Source organism: Trifolium pratense, linkage group LG3 (assembly GCF_020283565.1).
Source record: "Trifolium pratense cultivar HEN17-A07 linkage group LG3, ARS_RC_1.1, whole genome shotgun sequence".
Taxonomy (NCBI): Eukaryota; Viridiplantae; Streptophyta; class Magnoliopsida; order Fabales; family Fabaceae; genus Trifolium; species Trifolium pratense.
This window is the reverse complement of record NC_060061.1, coordinates 53,304,554-53,323,322: the sequence shown is the minus strand read 5'-3', so window position 1 is coordinate 53,323,322 and position 18,769 is coordinate 53,304,554. Positions and strand designations below refer to the sequence as shown.

The 18,769-nt window shown below is 32.4% G+C and overlaps 2 protein-coding genes across 6 annotated transcripts; one reads left to right on the top strand and one right to left on the bottom strand.

Annotated features, from left to right (window-relative positions):
• Positions 1–1,076: 1,076 nt before the first annotated feature.
• On the bottom strand, positions 1,077–4,961 carry LOC123918335. Its single transcript, XM_045970354.1, has 2 exons — positions 4,743–4,961; positions 1,077–4,652 (listed from the first exon to the last, which is right to left on the bottom strand). Exon 2 carries the CDS (start codon positions 4,202–4,204, stop codon positions 1,256–1,258), a length of 2,949 nt encoding a protein of 982 aa, XP_045826310.1. The 5' UTR covers positions 4,205–4,652; positions 4,743–4,961; the 3' UTR covers positions 1,077–1,255.
• Positions 4,962–8,554: 3,593 nt separating this feature from the next.
• On the top strand, positions 8,555–18,551 carry LOC123916433 (choline/ethanolaminephosphotransferase 1-like). Of its 5 annotated transcripts, none has more exons than XM_045967888.1 (19): positions 8,555–8,709; positions 9,691–9,835; positions 10,427–10,436; positions 10,541–10,591; positions 10,860–10,937; positions 11,121–11,196; positions 11,292–11,314; positions 11,397–11,497; positions 12,911–13,005; positions 13,093–13,161; positions 13,879–13,948; positions 15,484–15,547; positions 15,627–15,667; positions 15,784–15,868; positions 17,107–17,169; positions 17,584–17,642; positions 17,750–17,802; positions 18,007–18,079; positions 18,312–18,551. In XM_045967888.1, exons 2-19 carry the CDS (start codon positions 9,702–9,704, stop codon positions 18,331–18,333), a joined length of 1,167 nt encoding a protein of 388 aa, XP_045823844.1. In that variant the 5' UTR covers positions 8,555–8,709; positions 9,691–9,701; the 3' UTR covers positions 18,334–18,551. The 5 variants fall into 5 exon arrangements, with proteins under 5 accessions (XP_045823844.1, XP_045823847.1, XP_045823848.1 ...); XM_045967891.1 differs by having other exon boundaries at positions 9,681–9,835; XM_045967892.1 differs by having other exon boundaries at positions 8,556–8,709; positions 9,687–9,835.
• Positions 18,552–18,769: the final 218 nt, after the last annotated feature.

The window sequence follows — 18,769 nt, the reverse complement described above, 5'->3', positions numbered from 1 at the left end:
TCAAATAGAACGAACGAAATTGGAGCATGCTCCATGTTTAGTGTATAATGGATATTACCCAAGTGATTGAGCTCAAGTAGATAATAATTTCTGTTAAAGATGAATCATGGTCGAAACAGAAGACAATATAAGGATTAAGTAGTTTATCAATATCATCAAGCTTTATTGATTGAATATAAATAAGTTAAGAGTTAAGACTATACAAAGATCAAGTACAGTGTGTACAAATATAATAAGCCACCATATAATAAAGTTGTGTAAAAGCCTAAGATACGAGAACAGATGCTCTCCAGTAATTGAGAGGTTGCAGTTCAATCTGTGCCTTTCATTTATTTTTTAAAATTAAAATTGCATTTATTAAAATAAAGGGTATGGTTCAGATTAAATCGGAGGGAGTAATGTACTGCAGGCAATCTGTTCTCCAGTTATGTCTATCCTAGATGCATCTATTTGTAAAGAATATTTGATTTCAAAAATCACTGTCATCAACTTGTGGTGAACCACCTTCAAGCTGGTCAGTCCAATCAGAATCATGCCCTTTTTAAATCGAATCTCAGTTGAACTTGTGGATACACATATCCTATGATACTTTCAGATTTGTATCTTAGAATTATTAATTTTTTTATTGTTTATTAAGAAGTGTCACATCGGTCATAAGATGACCTAAATGTGTGTTTATAAGTGATGACAATCTTCACCTTACAAATCGGTTTTGTAAGGAAGAATTAGGCCCAAAACTCAATTCTAAGATGGTATCGGAGCCTTAGACCAAAAAAATATATTATTGAATATGTTTAGATACTTTGTGGTGCACACATCTTCATTGGGGTGCAATACATTAGGGACACATTAGTTATATAAATATTAATTTTTGAAAATTCGGTGTGTATTTTGATAGCAGAAAATCATGTTCGTATAGTAGCTTTCTGCGCCTACAACAATGTTAAAATATTTTTTTTTTGGTATTCAATGTTAAAATATTTTAATTTAAGCAAAAACTCTACAATTTTTGTTTTAACCACATGCACATTTTATAAGTTGAAATATATTATGTGTCACAAGATAACTAATAATTTTCAATTTCAATGATTATTTTGATACTAATAAATTCAAAGACTAAGTTGCACAATTTCAAGAAAAAACTTGGTCATTCACTCTACATTACCATAATAAATATTACACTTCCATATGAAGTTTAACTGTAATGGACAAGACACATGGTGAAACAAAACAAACATGTTCATGCTTATTATGTTCATATTTTGCTCCTCATTCTCACCAACCTTGCCAATGTCTCTTGAGCAGCCAAGGTTTGTGCATGGTTATGACCAAGCATCACAGTTCTAATACTAATACATGTTCTACAAAGTTCCTTACCACTATCTAAATGTCCTCCTCTTGCTAGCAACTTAGCTCTAGTCTCAAGCAATGTTGCCTTCAACAATGTAACATCTTGCCACACATATTCATCAACCTTTTGTCTTCTTTGCAACCTTTTTTTCCAGCAAATTGAGTCATGAGACCAATCTTGTATTTGAGTTACAAAAGACTTCTCAACTTCTTCAAGTGCATTGGTGCAAACTTTTAACAGTTCTAAAGATGAATTGCATCTTGAAAACGTAGTGAAGGCTTGAATCGCGAGCGGTAGAGCTGTTCTTTTGATGTACAAAACCATGTCGGTTGCCTTTAGTTCCACGACCGGAGGCTCGGATTTGAATCCAAAAACAAGAAAAGCAGATTCCCATAAATGATCTGAGACTACATGGTTGCTCATTTTTCTTACTCCTTGAATTGCAGCCTTTGCGTATTTCAAACCACCTTTTCTTTTAGCAAATGTTTGTGTTATGGAATGGAAACGAAGCCAACATCCATCATCATGTAGATTAGTCCTTTTGGCTAGTCCAAATTTCACAAGAAGCGAAGCCGAATCTTCTTCGTCTTTCCATGTCTGCGGCGATAAACAACTCGATGTTAGGCTCATACAGCTTGTCCACTTCTTGAGATGATTTTCACTTGCGGAAACACTCTTAGCTGCATTCACTAACAAATTGGCTGAAATTGGAGCAGGAGAAAACCAACCACCAACAAGAAGCATTCTTATAGCAAGTAAATTTCCTTTTGCTTTAGTTTTCTCCAAAGTTTCTAAACAAAAAAGGAGTGTCTTCATGAGGAAATGATTGTTCTTGCACCATTGTTCTTGTGCAATACTCAAACAACATGAGTTTGAATCATCATTGAGTGAAACTTGGTCTATAGACTCAAAGAGTGCAGAAGGGCTAATTGAAAGTTCTGACAACAACGAACCAATCATCGACAAACCAAAACTCAACCTACCAAGTTTGTCATAGAATTTTTCAATGAAATTCACCTCATCTATTGAATACTCGATTCTTTTTCTTCCTCTTATCAAAGTCATTGCATCAGATAATGGCAATGGAGGAAGGTGAATGGTATCATAGTTTTTTACCTTCGAAAGCCGAGTAGTGATGACAACATGAGTCCCTCCTATGTTGTTTTTCGGCATCAAATCATATAAATCTTTCCCTTCCCACCATTCCTCTTCTGTTTCAAGATTATCAATTATCAACAAATAAGGCGTTTCACCGAAAAGTTCCCTCTTGATTCTCTTGAATGCCTCGATTTCTTGCTCCTCGAAGCTGCGAATTCGACCTCTTTCTGTCTCGGTATCAGCACCAACATCCAAACCGAAATTTCGTGACAAGTTCAATATGTTCTGTCTAAGATTCCTAGCTTCACCACCTATCCACAAAACCATCTTATACCTTTGATAATATCTATGAGCAAACTCTAATGCCAATTCAGATTTTCCAATTCCAGAAACTCCATTAATGCAAATCACACTGCTGCTACTACACAAACTCTTGTTGTAGCTTCCACTTTTTGTCTTCTTATTCTTCAACCTCTTCAATGAATTGTTTCCTACCATTGGTTGTTCAATCCAAGCCTCTAAATTTGGTTCTTTGTTCCTCCCTATCTCTAGGCTTATATACCTTCCGCCACCGCCTTTTCCAACTGTACTTTCACTTTCTTCATCTGCAAGTCCTTCAGATTGTCCACTACCACTGGCTCTATAATGATCTTGAACTTGTTGTTCCATTAAGTTCCTATTTCCAAAAAGTAAAGCTTCAATCTCCATAATCTCTTTCTCTCTTCCAACAAAATATGCATTCCTTGGAAAAGGTAATAAATTCTCAAATCCTTGCATATTATGATTATCCTTATGACCAACATTCTTCCTACCAAGTCTTGCTCTTAAAATACTCGAAACTTTCGATATGCAACTTCTCAAATTACCATCATTAGCCTCAAGACAAAACTCATTGCATTTTACTAGTCCATCGATCGCTTCTTTACATTCTTTATCAATTGAATTGCAATTAAGAAGTGACATAATCTCAGCAGGCAATGCATCAAAGAATATAGGAATTAAGTTCTTCTTTTGAGCAAAGAATCTCACCTCTTCCATGCTTAAACGGTTGAGAAAACTCGAACTTGTGATGATCACTAAGCCGAATGCAACCGAGCAAATGACTCTATCAGCAATCTCATGGCTTTGAATATCTGAATACTTTGATCTATCAGCAAGTAAACAATCAATACCTTGAAGCTCAAGCTCAGATTTAAGCCACTTGCAAAAGCGAATAAGATTCGGATTTTGTCCATGGAATCCAATGTAGACATCACAGCTTCCAAGTTTGGAATTGGTGGTAGCAGGGGAAACAGGACCTTTTGCAAAAGACACTCTAGGAACTGGAAATGAGAATGAGATTCTTGGTGGAACTGTTTCAGGAACACATGTCATGAATTTGAGCATTGTATCAGAAGTGTCATCAGAAAACTCATAAGGATCAGAAGGAGGGGTGTATGAGCTACTAGGCAAATCTTCTGGTGTTGAAGGATTTGTGGTAGTGGAGGTGCATGTAGTAATAGTACTATTAGTAGGGTTTGGAAGTGTGGCTCTTGGAGATATATATGGAGATTGTAATGCTGAGACAAATGCTGATGAAGGTGGAGAAACAAGAGGTGATTCATAAGGTGATGATTCTATGGAAGATTTTATGGTTGGTGAAGGTAAATTTGAAATACTGTCTAAACTCTCTTCACCTTGTTTTTTGCTACTACTTGTTGCAATCTTGATTTTGAGGTTGTTACTAGAAATTTCTATGTTGCTTTCACTATCCATGAATAAGAACTAGTATTCAATTCAAAGATGGCTAAAAGAATGAAGTAGTTTTTGTGGAATTTTGATTAGACCTAGTTCTCATAGCCTCATGAAAAAAATATTAACTTCCAATAATGTTTATGTAGGTCATAAATAAATTGATAGGGTAGGGTATATAGGTCATTGAAGGTACCATTATTTACTGCAAGGAAACAGAAGACCTGAAAAATATGTCTGATTGAATCTGACCAAAACCATTATTTTCTGCAATGTTAGACAATAATAGTGAAAATATCATACACATGAGGCTTGCATGTGTAGCACAGATTCATAGCTTGGCTTTTAGTAGTATCTGAAACTTTGTTCAATGCTTCACTCAAATAGCACTTGAACACACAAACTATAACTCATGTTGTTTGATTGAATGGATGAACTTTAGCTTCTAGATTTGGTCATGCTATGTTAATAACTGTGATAAAAAAAATAGAAATGAATTAATTAATATAATATATATTATTAGCATACAAAAATAAATTAAGATGTATACACACAGACCAACCTTTTTCAAACCATGATGATTGATGATAATGATGCTAATATATACTTCAGTCTGACTTCTGAACTATTGAAATATTTTTCTTCAGCTTTCTACTATTTTAGATTGAAATGTGGAAGTGAATATAAAAAGTGATAGCTCTTCTTTTCTCTATGCTTTCAACTTCAACTCAATGTACTCTCTTTGAGACTGAGAGAAAAAGAAAAACACATGCCCCTTTTGAGTCCAGTTCCAAGATTTGGATTCCATGTGCATGTGGTAACAATATCGGACTTGGATTGAGCGCAGTCAAGATATCATGCAATCGTGCAGTTAAGTGATAAGCACCGTCCGATAAAGATCGAACAATCCTATTTTAAAGATAGTGTTTTCAAATTATTAAATAAAAATTAAATTTTCTTTCGTTTTTAAAGTGTCTAAACTTAAGCAGACGACTGAAATCTTTGTGACTGAGTGACAGCACCATTCTACTAATTGTGTGTAATTCGTGTCCAACAATCTCAGCTATTGATCTATAAGTATGTTGGTGATTGTTGAATTAAAATCGAACAATTTATAAATTAGCAGATTTTAGTTTTCTTTTAAACTCTAAAATGTCATGTTTGAAACCTAAACCGGTTGTTGTCGATCCAACGATCATCGATATATTGACCGTGTAAATGCATGGAATTGTGACAGTAGTGAATCCAAATACCACCTACTCTCTATTTCTTCTCTCTCATCCATATGATATAGGTATGCAGGGAATCTAACATTGGGAGTTGAAATTTCCAAGGTTTGAATTCAACATACAATACTTATTTCTCTGACAAAACATAGTAATAGTATTAAACAGGAGTACTTGGAAAAAACAAGGATGGTGTATCTACCAAAAACGAAAAATAAAAGCAAGTATGGTGTAGTGTTTCAATAAATAGTTTACTATGCTAATTTTCATTTTTGTCTTATGCACTTGGCTTTGCATTGTGTCAGTAGCTACAAATGAAAATTCTATTGAAATTAAAGTTGTTTATAGAGCACTTGGCTTTATCATATTAGTATTAATTTGTTGCTGCATTTTTGGTACTCTTGTTTTAAATAAAATATGATTTTAGTTCTCTATTTCTAAGTCCAATATTTTAATCTCAATCTCAAACTGTTCACAAATTTCAAAAATTAAATTAAATTTTAGTTTCATTAAGTTTAATGAATTTTTCAAAACTGCATTGATCTACATAAACTAGTTTTATCATTTAGTAAACTTTAGACAGTATTCATAATGACGACTATGTTAAATTAGGGTTGCCTGGGTTGGTCTGAGGTTAAGCAACACAAACTAAAACTTCAGGTTCACCATAAATTTTTACTAGTTTCATTAACTTGAGACGTTACTCATGATAATGACTTAAAAATGTTAAACTAGAGATGGTCTAAGGTCAAACAACTCAAACTAAACCTATATTTGGATTGGCTTCTACAATTGAAATATCGCGTCCCATTGTATCTCTAACGTGGAATTTTTTAAGCCAGAAAGTTTGTCTTCTACTTCACCGCACGTCAAGGGTCATGTAAACGTGATAACAAACACACTCCATATAAAACTTTAGGTTCAACAAGTAATTTAAAACTTGCGTAGAGTAATAGTTTAACTTTGCACTTAATCATGGATATGGATATAAAGTTTGAAGTTAATGGAGTGATGAAGTTGATTATCATAGAACAAATTCACCAGAAACTATGATGCAATTTTAAAAAATTCATGGAGTAACTTGCATGAATTGTTTCAAATTCATGGATTAAGTCATCGATTAATGATTATTACTAATAAAACTAACTGAATGCTAAGAAAAACAAAATGTACTAATACCTCAAGGAAAATGTTAAACAGTGCCCCGTGACACTAGTTAAGGATACAAATATAGAAGTTTTATCTCGTAAATTGTGCATTCAATGTTTTAATGATGTGAAAAGTTATTCTCTCTCATCATTAACTTTATCATTTGTTTCATTTTTTAGTATGCTTAACTAGTGCCCCAGGGACACTGTTTAGCATGACCCATATCTCAATACTCAATCTGATAAAGTTATACAAATTTGTATTGATTGTGAATGGATATGGATGGTTTTATTTTGTCTTATGGTTATTATTATTATTTCATAAATGGAGAGTACCAAAATATCTCATCATCATAAGCTAAAAACTTGCTATACTCTCTCAAACATTATGAAATCTACAGTTGCCAAACATAAGTCGGGCTGATGGGATAGCCCATGCGAAAATTGGGCTGGGCCGGCCCACTGTCACAATTTCTATGTGATTTTTGTAAAAAAAAATATTTAATTAAAAAATTATTAATAAAAATGAATTTAAATATGTAAACTCAGATACATTTGGCCAAAACTTTTAAAAAAACCAAAAAAGTGAAAAGGGGCCAAGCTGACCCGTTAGCCTACATGAGTCATATTTGAATCATTAATGTGTAGTCCAATAATAAATTAGTTGGGCTAGTTTGGCCAGCTAATGTAGTCGAACTCCTCAAGTTGGAGCGCGTGAGGATTTGACAGCTCTAATGAGAGATGAGATTTGTTGATTATCTAATTACTTGTGCATCCCTTTTATTATAGCTTTCAAAGTCCTCTTATTCTTGAAAATATTACCAAATGTATTTGTTGAAAGCGATTGATTAAACCTTCACCTGGTCTAATTTGAACACATTCGTATTGATAGAAATCCTTAGGGTGTGTTTAGTTTTGTGAAAAGAAAGTGAAAGGTTGGAAAATTACGAAAACTGATGGATGAATTTTCTTTCCTTCCACTTTCTTTCCTTCAAACCAAACAAAGCCTTAAAGTATTTTCAACCAAAGACCCATAATTCATACGAGAAATCAAAGTAATTTGAAAACGAAATCTTTGATTTAATGCTTTTAGATGTAGAACAACTTAATAGCTATAATTTGTGATCTAAATTGCGAGGAGATAGGATTTTCACGAGTGTGAGAAAAAGTCGACCGTCAATCAACATCTATCAAGATGTCTTTATTATGAATTTGAGTGTGGTTACCAATTTTTTACATTTTTAAAATGTTAAAGTACAAGTCTAACGATAAAAGCTCTTTGGTAAAAATAAGCTATAAGCTAACTGATAGTTGAAAAGCTAGCTTATAGGGTCTGTTTGGTAAAAATAAGCTATAAGCTGGCCAATGGCTTATAAGCTAGCTGATAGCTGAAAAGCTAGCTAATTGGAATTAAAGTGTTTGGTAAAATTAGCTTTTAAAGTGGTTAATAAATATAAAATTACATAATTGATAGTTGATAGTTTTTTTTAGAGTGTGTAGTTATTAAATTAAAGTGTAAAAATAGAATAAAGAGTAAAAAATTATAAGCTAAGCTCAAACGCTACTTGAAATATCATTTAAAAAAAAGCTTGTTACCAAATATCTCTAATTTTTTGAAACAAGTTTATAAGCTCATATAATAAGCTATAAGTTAGTTTATTTGTGTTATCAAACACACTCATAACTAATAGCTAGCAGTATATAGCTGAAAAGAAAAGCTAGTTGAAAAAAATTAAATTTAGGAGCTCAGTGATACAACCAATTAATCCCAAAATAATCACATCACATTGTTACAAAAGTGTAAAAAAAGAACAAAAGTGTAATAACACAGTACTAATAAACTATGGGTGACGTCCACAAATGTTAGCTTAACTGACAGAAATGTCAAAATTATTAGTGTCAGATGTCAGTACGGGGTTCGAATCCCAATCACTCCATTTTTTATGTGTGAGTTTTCGATAACTTGCCATTTCGTCTATCAATAAAAAAAATAAACTACCGGTGACGCAAAAACAAACCCCGACCTCACATGCTACGCTACTTTACAAGATTCGAATTTGATTCCATCTTACTACTCCTAGGTTAAAGTCTAATTGCCCCTACTCTCTAATTGCTTCCGCCATTTTCATCTTTCATCTTACCTTTATCAAATCAGGTACGTCTTCTTCATTTTCACCGCATTTTTTTCCTTTTTTTTGTTGTAATTATTTCGTGATTTGGTGAATGATTCATGATTGTTCATGTATTTGTGTTGAATTGTTTCTATGAGCAACTATTTTACTTTCATGGGTTGTTTAGATCACATGAAATTGCTGTTGTTCAATATTCTATTCTGGTGAATTATTTTTCCTCATAGGTTGGTTATGTGTTTGTTTTACTTTCAAATTTTAATGAATGAAGAGAGGATCAGTGTGTTTACTGTGAGGTGAAAGATTCCATTTTTAGTTGGCCAACTTATGAAAATAAGTTGAAAAAAACTTATGAAAATTCAAAATTGTCATAAGCTGTTTTCATATGTTCCCTCAAATAGTCTCACAAAATTTATGCCAGTAGATTAGCTCAAATAAGCCAATCCTAACAGGCCCTAAGGCCCATAAATAACTTAATTAAGGGCTTATAGTGTAAGTGTTTATGTGTAAGCTATTTCTATGACAAAAGATAAAATAAAGCTAAATTGTTTTCATGTAAGATATAAACTGTTTTCATTAGCTATCCTGAGAGATTATGGAAATAAGCTGAAAATAGCTTATAGATATGTCACAATATGTTTCTATAAGCTCTCCCAAACAGTCTCGCAAATGCTTATACCAGTAGATAAGTTTAAATAAGCCAATCCAAACATGACTTAATTTTTCTGTTAGTTTGTCTTGCCACTGCGTTTCTTTAAGCCGTATTTTGTGTTCAGTGAACACAAAATATGTACTTCAGTGTCTATATATAGACAGAATTACCATATATTTGTTATTACTTAATTGATGAGATTCAACGTATTTTCCTGCTCTATAATATGTACTGTACATGTGTTTGTTATTAGCTGGTTAGTTCTATATTTATTCAGTCAATTTGTTTTTCCAAATTCGACACCTTGTGCTAAGGTTAAACTTGTTCTTGAAGTATATTGCATAGTTTTGCAGAGAGAGAGAGAGAATGTATATTGGGCCTCATGGTGTTGCAGCTCTGCATAGACACAAATATAGTGGTGTAGATCATTCCTATGTGGCCAAATATGTACTACAGCCCTTTTGGACTTGGTTTGTTACTTTGTTTCCCCTATGGATGCCGTGAGTACTTCTTTCATTTCAAGCTAGGTTGTTTCGTTTTTTGTTATAAACTTATAACTTAGTTATTTTAACTATAATAATAAAATCTCTTCACTTCAACGATAATAAATCACATTATGAAATTTGTATGTCATAATTGAGTTCTATTATTCTATGAAACTTTTCTTCTTTTTATACATAATAATGTTGTTATTAATATATTATCATTGATATGTAACTTCATCTTGATACTATCATTACCAGTTTTTTAAATGAACAACACACAGTTAGGCATATCCTGTATAAGAGAGGGTTTTGGGGGAATGAAAAGAAGGGTAAAGTTTCTCATTATGAATCAAGACTTATATAAAGTTTATAAACGTGATCAAGGATCAGAACATTGAGTTTTACGATAAATGTCATTTTTTCCTTTCATTCTGAAAATTTTAAGTAGATGTTTTGCATTTTCTGGCAAAAACTCATTCATGGAGACAATACCATCATTTACTCTTCTGTTGATATTTTGGTTTAATTTCTTAGTTCACTAACTTATACATTTTTGTTTCATGTATCCTCATCCCCTGGCATTTTGGGATTCACAACATTTTGCAGACCAAACTTGGTAAACCATTGCTTCCTTTATTTTGTAGTATCATCTGTAATTGTTACTGTTATTATGTAACCTATATTCTTGGCACTGATATTTCTTAAATTGTTTGGTTGCAGATAACTCTCACAGGATTTATGTTCTTACTAATATCTGCATTGCTTGGCTATGTAAGTTACATTAATCTTTTTGCTTCATAAAGTTGAAGTCATAATAGTGATGATTTTTCAATATCTCACAACATCTTTCATTTTGCCAAATGATATACAATGAAATTTGCAATTTGTAGAAATGAGTATATGAAGTATCTTTAGTAGAAGTATTTTATTACATACATAGTCATGCAAGGGAATTTAGATATGGTGCGAATGGCTGTGTGACCTGTGTCGAAACAGTGAATTCCTTATCCATCACACTGAAATTTCGTTATTTACCTAGATATACTCTCCTCAATTGGACTCCGCTCCTCCAAGATGGGTTCATATTGCACATGGGCTACTTCTGTTTTTATACCAGGTTGGTTCAATTCTCATATTGTGATGTTTGCTCAATTAGTTTCAATTTTCAGTTGGACCGAGTATATGCCATATGATGCCTATGTTTCCATCGATTTCGTTGATTATGTTGATTATCATTTTTGTTTATGTGTGTTTATTTTTTGGTGTGTTTATGTATATGTTTTTTATATTTATTTGCTAGACATTTGATGCTGTTGATGGGAAACAAGCTCGAAGAACAAATTCTTCAAGTCCATTGGGGGAGCTGTTTGATCATGGTTATTTTCCTTCAGCGTGCTTTTCATTCTATTTTTTTTCTTTATGTATACGCCGTTATGTCATTAATGAAGATATTTTCAACTGTGCATTGCAGGGTGTGATGCACTTGCTTGTGCAGTATGTTTCTTTTAGCTTTGGTTATAGTTTTCAAACAATTAAAAGAAAATAAAGACAATCATCTATAAGAACTGATTTTCAGCTTGAAGCACTTGCGTTTGGGAGCACAGCCATGTGTGGAAGAGCTACTTTCTGGTGGTGGTTAATATCTGCAGTTACATTTTTTGGGGCAACCTGGGAGTAGTAAGTTATTTTGTTCAATTATTATTTAGTAGTCAATATGTTATATTACGTCGTATTTTTTTAAACAATACTACCTTTGTCCCTAGATATAAGACCCCATTAACTAAATCACGTGAATTGAAATGTTTGTAGTAATATTAAATTTGTTGACAATTGGTATTGTTTTACAAATTTACCCTTAAAGAGAGAGAATTAGTTTATATTTTCATCATAGTTTATATTTTGCAGAAAAAAGATGTAACATATTAGGAGTGTTAGAATTTATGTATAATTAGTCACATGTAAAATATGCCTTAGCCCTTAGGTATTCGTTGTTAACGGAATTGGAATTAGCAATCGTATTAACTTGTATTTATTGTAAATACATTATTACATTATAAATACAGCGCTGTGTATTCTTATTATACACAGAAATTACAAGGAGTATATTGGTAAAGTGATAGTTATTGCACTCGAAAATTTGAAAGAGCTCCTATGAGTACAAGGAAAAATCATAAGAAGTTCCTATTTCTAGAGACTAAGGTAGTATTTTTTAAGATTTTATTAGAAAGTCTTACAATATTAAAAACTTTTGCAAAGAGGACCGCAAAGGAACAAAAACCGTAATGAAGGCAGAAAGCCTAGACAGAAAGTAGAGTTTACATGGAATCAAGGGCCCCAAAATTGGGAGCTCTTGATAGATGCCATGTAGAATTGGAGAATAATTTTTTGAATATCATTTCAAAAGCATTGAGAGTACAAATTGTACAATCACTAAACTGTTTAAATTGACTACACCATACCTATTGGCTTGATTAACAGGCTAAATATAACATGTAATAATAATTATAAAATATACATTCCAATGTACAACAGTTACTTAGTTGGTCTGTTAGTTTTGTCTCTTAGTTGCTTAAAGGGATGGGGTTTGGGATGTTAGAACACACTTAGAAGCATCGAGAACACTCACAAAAACAGAGAAAATAGGGAGAGAACAAGAGAGATGGGTATTGAATCTAAAAATATTATTTCACTTATCTAGCCCATATAACATTGTATCACTTTAATACTACATGATACATTATTTAGTTAGTTAGTTAACAACCCACTAATTAACTTACTAATCCAATTATCTACAACAAGGGAGTGTGATGTAATAAATAGGTAGATGGGAGAATGAGAAAGGGGTTCTGGAAATCAAGTAAGAACTTGGGAGAGGCTGAGCAGTCTCGTATCAGCTCTATAGTGTATACTTTAATACCCTATTCCATGTATACTTTTAGATGGATTAGAGATATTGATTTTCTTAATGCCAGTTGATCCTATCAATCTATATACAATTTGGCATGATTATATATTTTAATACCATATTCCATGTAATACTTTTAAGATGGGTCAGAGATATTGATTTTCTTTTGAATGTTTTGGATGCAGCTATTTCATCAATACACTTATACTGCCTGTTGTAAATGGACCTACGGAGGGTCTTATGCTAATATACCTCGCTCACTTTTTCACTGCTTTCGTGGGTATGCCTTTCTTTGAGCTTTTGTTTTTAAATTTATATATGCTTAAAACTCAATCATATTATTATTGTTGTTATTATTTTTCTACAGGTGCTGAGTGGTGGGTTCAGCAATTTGGAAAGTCTTTGCCTTTTTTGAATTGGTTGCCTTTTATTGCGGGTAAGACTGCGTCTTTATATGGTTTTTTTTCCCCTATATTTGGGACAACGATGTTCGTTCTATACTTGGGACAATGGGTTAAACATCTCTATTTTTTAATGCTATGTTGTGATAACTATTATATTACTACTTGTACCCAGTTTCATGTATAAGACTCCCTAATAATTGTTTTTTCTTTTCTTTTTCGTTTTCATGTATATGCAGACAGATATTTGTTCATATAACCATTTACTATGTGAGAAATATTAGATCTATCGGCTCATGTCCTCATTTTCAATCCAACTCTTAATTTTGCTTGTTTACCGTCCTTGCCAGTTCAGATGCTTGCTTGAGTTTGGGATCTGGGTAATTTAAAAAATGCTAATTTTTTTTACTATAGTTTCTGATTTTGAAGTTTTGTTTGGGAAACCATGATCTATTTTGTTTTCATTGTTTTTTATGCAAAACTTTGAAAACAGTAAATAGAGTGAAAAAAGGTAGGTTTTATTTTTGTAATTAAAAGTGAAAATAAAAATATAAAAAATATTTTCATAAATCAATTAGGCCTTTACATTTTCTTATTTGTTTACGTATCTTATTAACTTGTAAGAATAAGTTGAAGGCTGTGTGGTTTGGACGATGAATTAAATTAGTCGGGTATGTCGATATGCTTTCTCATTGTTGTGTATGTTCTTTCTTGATATATTATTGCTTATTTTTGACCATTCTTGATTTCAGATGTCCCAACATACAGTGCCGCATTGTTTGTGATGGTAGCTTTTGGTCTTATACCAACTCTCATATTCAAGTATGTATTAGCTAAAACCTTTGAACTGTAATGTTTACTAGCATGCACAGTACGTTGTCAGTCCTTGGCATAATATTTCTGAATTCCTTTCTAGTTACACCTGAGATAATTTACTAGCATGCACTTTGTAGCGCTGGTTTTAGGTAAGTCTTAAACCTGAGATAATTTCTTTTAGGCTGACTTTTTATTATGTTACTAGTTACACTATTAACATTAATGAGCTAAAGCTCTAGATCCAAGTTGTTAGAATCTGGAAAATGTCATATATATCTTTATAATATTTCATAGTATCTTAGATGTTCTTTCAGGGTTGTTTCTTGATTTTATTAGATTTCTTGATTTCTTTCCATATTTGATTAGGATTTAGAGTCTAGCACTAGTATCTCCTCATAATATATCATATCAATGTAATGTCATATTTTTTTTGAGTATCTACTCACTCATTTTCTCCTTCCTTACCTAAAACCAATAACATTGGGACCTATCATCCCATTCCCATCCTCATTCCACAACTAAGTTCCCTAAAATTTGGCACTATTTTATTTTGTATACTTTATTTCCCCAAATCTTCTTTCCTGTGACGGCTTTGCAACTCTTTTGGCCATGAGAAATTCCAGCCATCAAAAAGCTAGATTATTCCTCAACTTCACTTTCTCCCTTTCTCTTCTGGAACTGTGGATGTTTGATCTACCCTTCTTTGCGCATCTTTTCATTGTGGATCTTTTGAACTAACTAACCACACCATCATCTTTTCCGGACCCAGATATTTTTATGGTAGAAGTGGTGCTGTCATTGTAATTCTCACCTTCTATCTCTGCCCATCGGGTTATTTTCAACGTTGTGACATGTTAGGATGTGTCATTTTTTTTTTCTTTCTGTTTGAAGCTTCCAAATGTAGTTTGGTGAAGTTTGAAGCTTGATTGTTTGTTAAGGAATTTTCTTTCTGGTTGAAGTTCATTCTAGCCATCTCCTTATCTTTCCAGCATAGCTTATCTTGCGGACATCCCCTGCATGCTTGGGTTACCTTTCTGATCTTATGGGTTTATTTATTTAAGCTTAATATGTTTCAGCTCGAGGGGCAGTGTTATTTAGAATTTGATAAACTATTCAATAGTAAATTAATATCTTAATTGCATTTTAGAATCTTTTCAAGTATCTTAGATGGTTTCTTAGGAGTATTCTCTAGATTTCATTATATTATATGATTTTTTACCCTTTTTTTTTAATTAGGATTACGAGTTTATTACCGATATAAATAGGGCTTAGTGATTCGTGATTTGCATCACATCTTGTTATCAAATTGTCATATATCAATTTAATATGGTAAACCGTAGAGTTTGAACACAAGTATGGGATTAGGACATACTTCATTCTTATTTTTTATATTCATTTAGTGATATTTTTTGGATGTTTAGAATTACATTTCTTAAATCATCCATGTAAGCAAATTGATCGTTGTGTTTATGTATATTGTTTTTTGAGTTATTTGATGAAGGTCTTTTCAAATGTCAACGTTATCTTTTGGTTTCATGCAGTGTTCAAAATGTTTATAAGGTTGTGAAGGCAAAAAATAGAAGTATGCTCCTTGCATTGGCAATGGTAACATCTTTTGCTATTGGAATTCTTCTCCTGTAATCTGGTTGCTTTTTTGACGCGTGCTTCTTTTTTTTTTTGGCAGCTTTACCCATTTGTTGTCCTTGTCGGAGGAGTGCTTGTGTGGTATAACTCAGTTCAAGATGCATCGTTTTTTCCCCAGTTTGTTTGGAAGATATGCACATTCCATTTTTCTTAAATTTTTTTGTTGGTATATATAAGCTTTGGTGATTGTGGTGCAGGGATTATTTATCACCTTCTGACATCATAGCTAGTTATCCACATTTAGTTGTTTCGGGATCAGGACTTGCTTTCGGGTATCTTGTGGTAAGATATTTGTCTTTTAAACCCGAAAAAATGCTCTTTAAAGCTTCATTTTTCTTCTCATTTTTATAGCCAACTGCCTGTTTTTATGTCATTATCTTTGGCGACTGTTTTAGCTGGATACCCCTCATTAGATTTAAACAGGGCCAGATTAATCAATATAGGTTATGTGCTTCTGTTGTCATGCAAAATCTAGTTTTGAGAATCCACATTTTTTTTATGTCACTTAGTAAACGTTGTCTTTGAGGTCCATTAAATTATACTTTTCATGTTTTTGAGCAAATCATAGATCCTCTTTTGGTTAGATTTGGAGTATTGATGCTAAAAGGATATATTGATAGGAGAAAACTTAGGTACAATTCTAAATATACTGTTCCTACTGTTTTCTAACTAAAATATAACATCTGGCATATACTTTGCCACATCAGACCCAACAATTAAAAGATTTAACGTAGAAACACAGTTTGCCGTCAACCTTCACAGACGGAATCCTTACAGAATATCAAAAGGTCTATCTTGCGGCAAAGATTGTCGTAAATAACAATCATCTTTTCTTTCAATAACTTGTGATCTCATTCCCATGGAGAATATTTGGATGAAAACTAAAGCTTGAAAATTGTGATTTTGGGAAAAACCAGGCAAGAGAGAGATAGAATAGAAGTTGAAGTAATGATGGTTTGATTCTTAAATTTTATGCATTTGGTATAAAAATATATAATCTCATTTACAGTACACACGATGATTCATTCCCAGTATAACAAAAACAAATCATGTTCTGGCACTTCGGTGTCTTTGCTCCTTTTCATTGAATTAGGCTATTGTATCATTTTAATTTCATCATCCTTGATGTAAAAAGCAACGGTGCAATCATTAAAACCACAAATAATAAATAACACAAATGTAATCGGCACCAAGGAAGAAGCGAACTTGCAGTTGATGTGCAGCGCAGAGTTTAGATGACAGAACAGAGATTTGAGAAAACGAAAGTTAACAACGGCAAGCCTTGTTAAATCTGATGTGCAAGTTGATGCCAGATGTTATATTTTAATTGGGAAACAGTAGGAACAGTTTATTTAGAACTGTACCTAAGTTTTCTCCATATTGATATCCATTCAACAATATGGCTTTGATTTTGACATGTTATTGCTAATGCATAATTGGAAATAGAAGTTCTTTGCTTGCTACTATTATTGTGGTTTGGTTATGTTATGAATTTGTCTGAGGGAAGCTTACTTTTGCAGGGAAGGATGATTTTGGCTCACTTTTGTGAAGAACCAAAGGGCTTAAAAACTGGAATGTGCATGGTATTAAGCTGTTTCATTTGGATATTACTTTCTCAAAACGTTTTTAAGTTACCTTTTTGTTCCTTTTCTTTCATATTGGTAAAATCTAGCTTTAAATTTAATACATGATAGGAAATTATGATTTCATCTAATCCATGTTTCTGATCCTACCGAGTGAGAAAAGGCTCTGTTATTGTTGTTTTCACATCAGTTTCTAATGCTGAAATGTATCTTTAATTGTATAATAATAGTCATATTATTATTATTTAGAGCTGCATCATTCATAACGATTCCATCGATGATGGAATGACAAGAACATGCATGTTAGCTCAATGAAAACATTTTGATCAATCTTATTAACGGATTTCATTCAAGTGATTAGTTGTTGAAGTTTATTACTCAAAGATAATTGATGTGTTATATATCTTTATACAGTCCCTCTTGTATCTCCCATTCGCCATTGCTAACGCACTTGCGTCAAGGCTAAACGATGGGTACGTTCCTTGAATTTGCATTCTAAATTACGCTGATTGATGTAGTTTATGTTGATTTATGACTTTTGCATGTGTCTTCTCAGTAATTTATTATATATTTTTTGCAGGGTTCCGTTAGTTAATGAGAGACTAGTTCTTCTCGGTTACTGTGCATTCACAGGTACAGTTACCTTTTTGTTTTCTACAAGAAAAGACAATAGAAAAGGATCAATAGCCTCCTAAATGAAACCGAGAAAACAATGTCCTGAACTAGACGGAAAAACAAATATATAATAAAAAAAACATGGCAGTATCTGAACGACCGAGTTTATAGTAAAAACTTTATTTCTCTTGATTGATAATTTTTTTTTTCCTGCAAACACAGGAGCACTCTACTTGCATTTCGCAACGTCTGTCATTCGTGAAATTACAGATGCACTTGGAATATATTGCTTCAGGTATATTACTAGCATTAGATTAGTGTATTATTATTCAAAGTAAAAGAGTGCTTCTTTTATAAGAGAAGTACAAAATGTCAATTCCTCAAATTAAGGACTGATATGAATAATAAATACTAGGAATATTCTAATATTCTTCAACAATAGTCCTTAGTGTGGTCTATTTATTTATTTTGTTTTTGTTGAGAACATTGTCTTGATTCTAAGTGTCTTTCCTTTTGTTTGATTGCAGGATAACTAGGAAGGAAGCTTGAAACTACCCTTTAGGTGCCTACCTCTTTCTTGACAGGAATTGTGTCCTTTTCTAAAGCATTGTAAACTAACTTTTTGATTAAACATGTATGTTTGTTTCAAGTAATCTAGTTACATTCTTGGGAATATAGGGTAGGGAATGTGTATTTTCCTATATTGCTAGGTTATACAATTTTATTCAAAAGCACAAAAGATTCCTAAGAAAGAAATAACTTCCATATTCTCATGATTTTATTTCCAATTTTTAGTCATTCTCATCATTGTATTATTGGAAAAGTTATCACTATGGAAACTCAAGTTATCATTAGATTTACACTAAAAAATTGTTAGTATTTAAAGTTACCTACCAATTACTATATTTTTGTCAAATGTTTTATTGGACAAATTTATTCTCAACAACTAAACTCTATCAAATTTCCTTACCAATAAAAAAAAAAA

Bases quoted from the DNA above. Each gene is read 5' to 3' on its own strand.
- LOC123916433 (XM_045967888.1), top strand. From the start codon at position 9,702: ATGTATATTGGGCCTCATGGTGTTGCAGCTCTGCATAGACACAAATAT. The intron at 11,315-11,396 runs GTATGTTTCTTT...ACTGATTTTCAG, and splicing joins GTGATGCACTTGCTTGTGCA to CTTGAAGCACTTGCGTTTGG. The intron at 15,548-15,626 runs GTAACATCTTTT...TTTTTTTGGCAG, and splicing joins TGCTCCTTGCATTGGCAATG to CTTTACCCATTTGTTGTCCT.
- LOC123918335 (XM_045970354.1), bottom strand. From the start codon at position 4,204: ATGGATAGTGAAAGCAACATAGAAATTTCTAGTAACAACCTCAAAATC.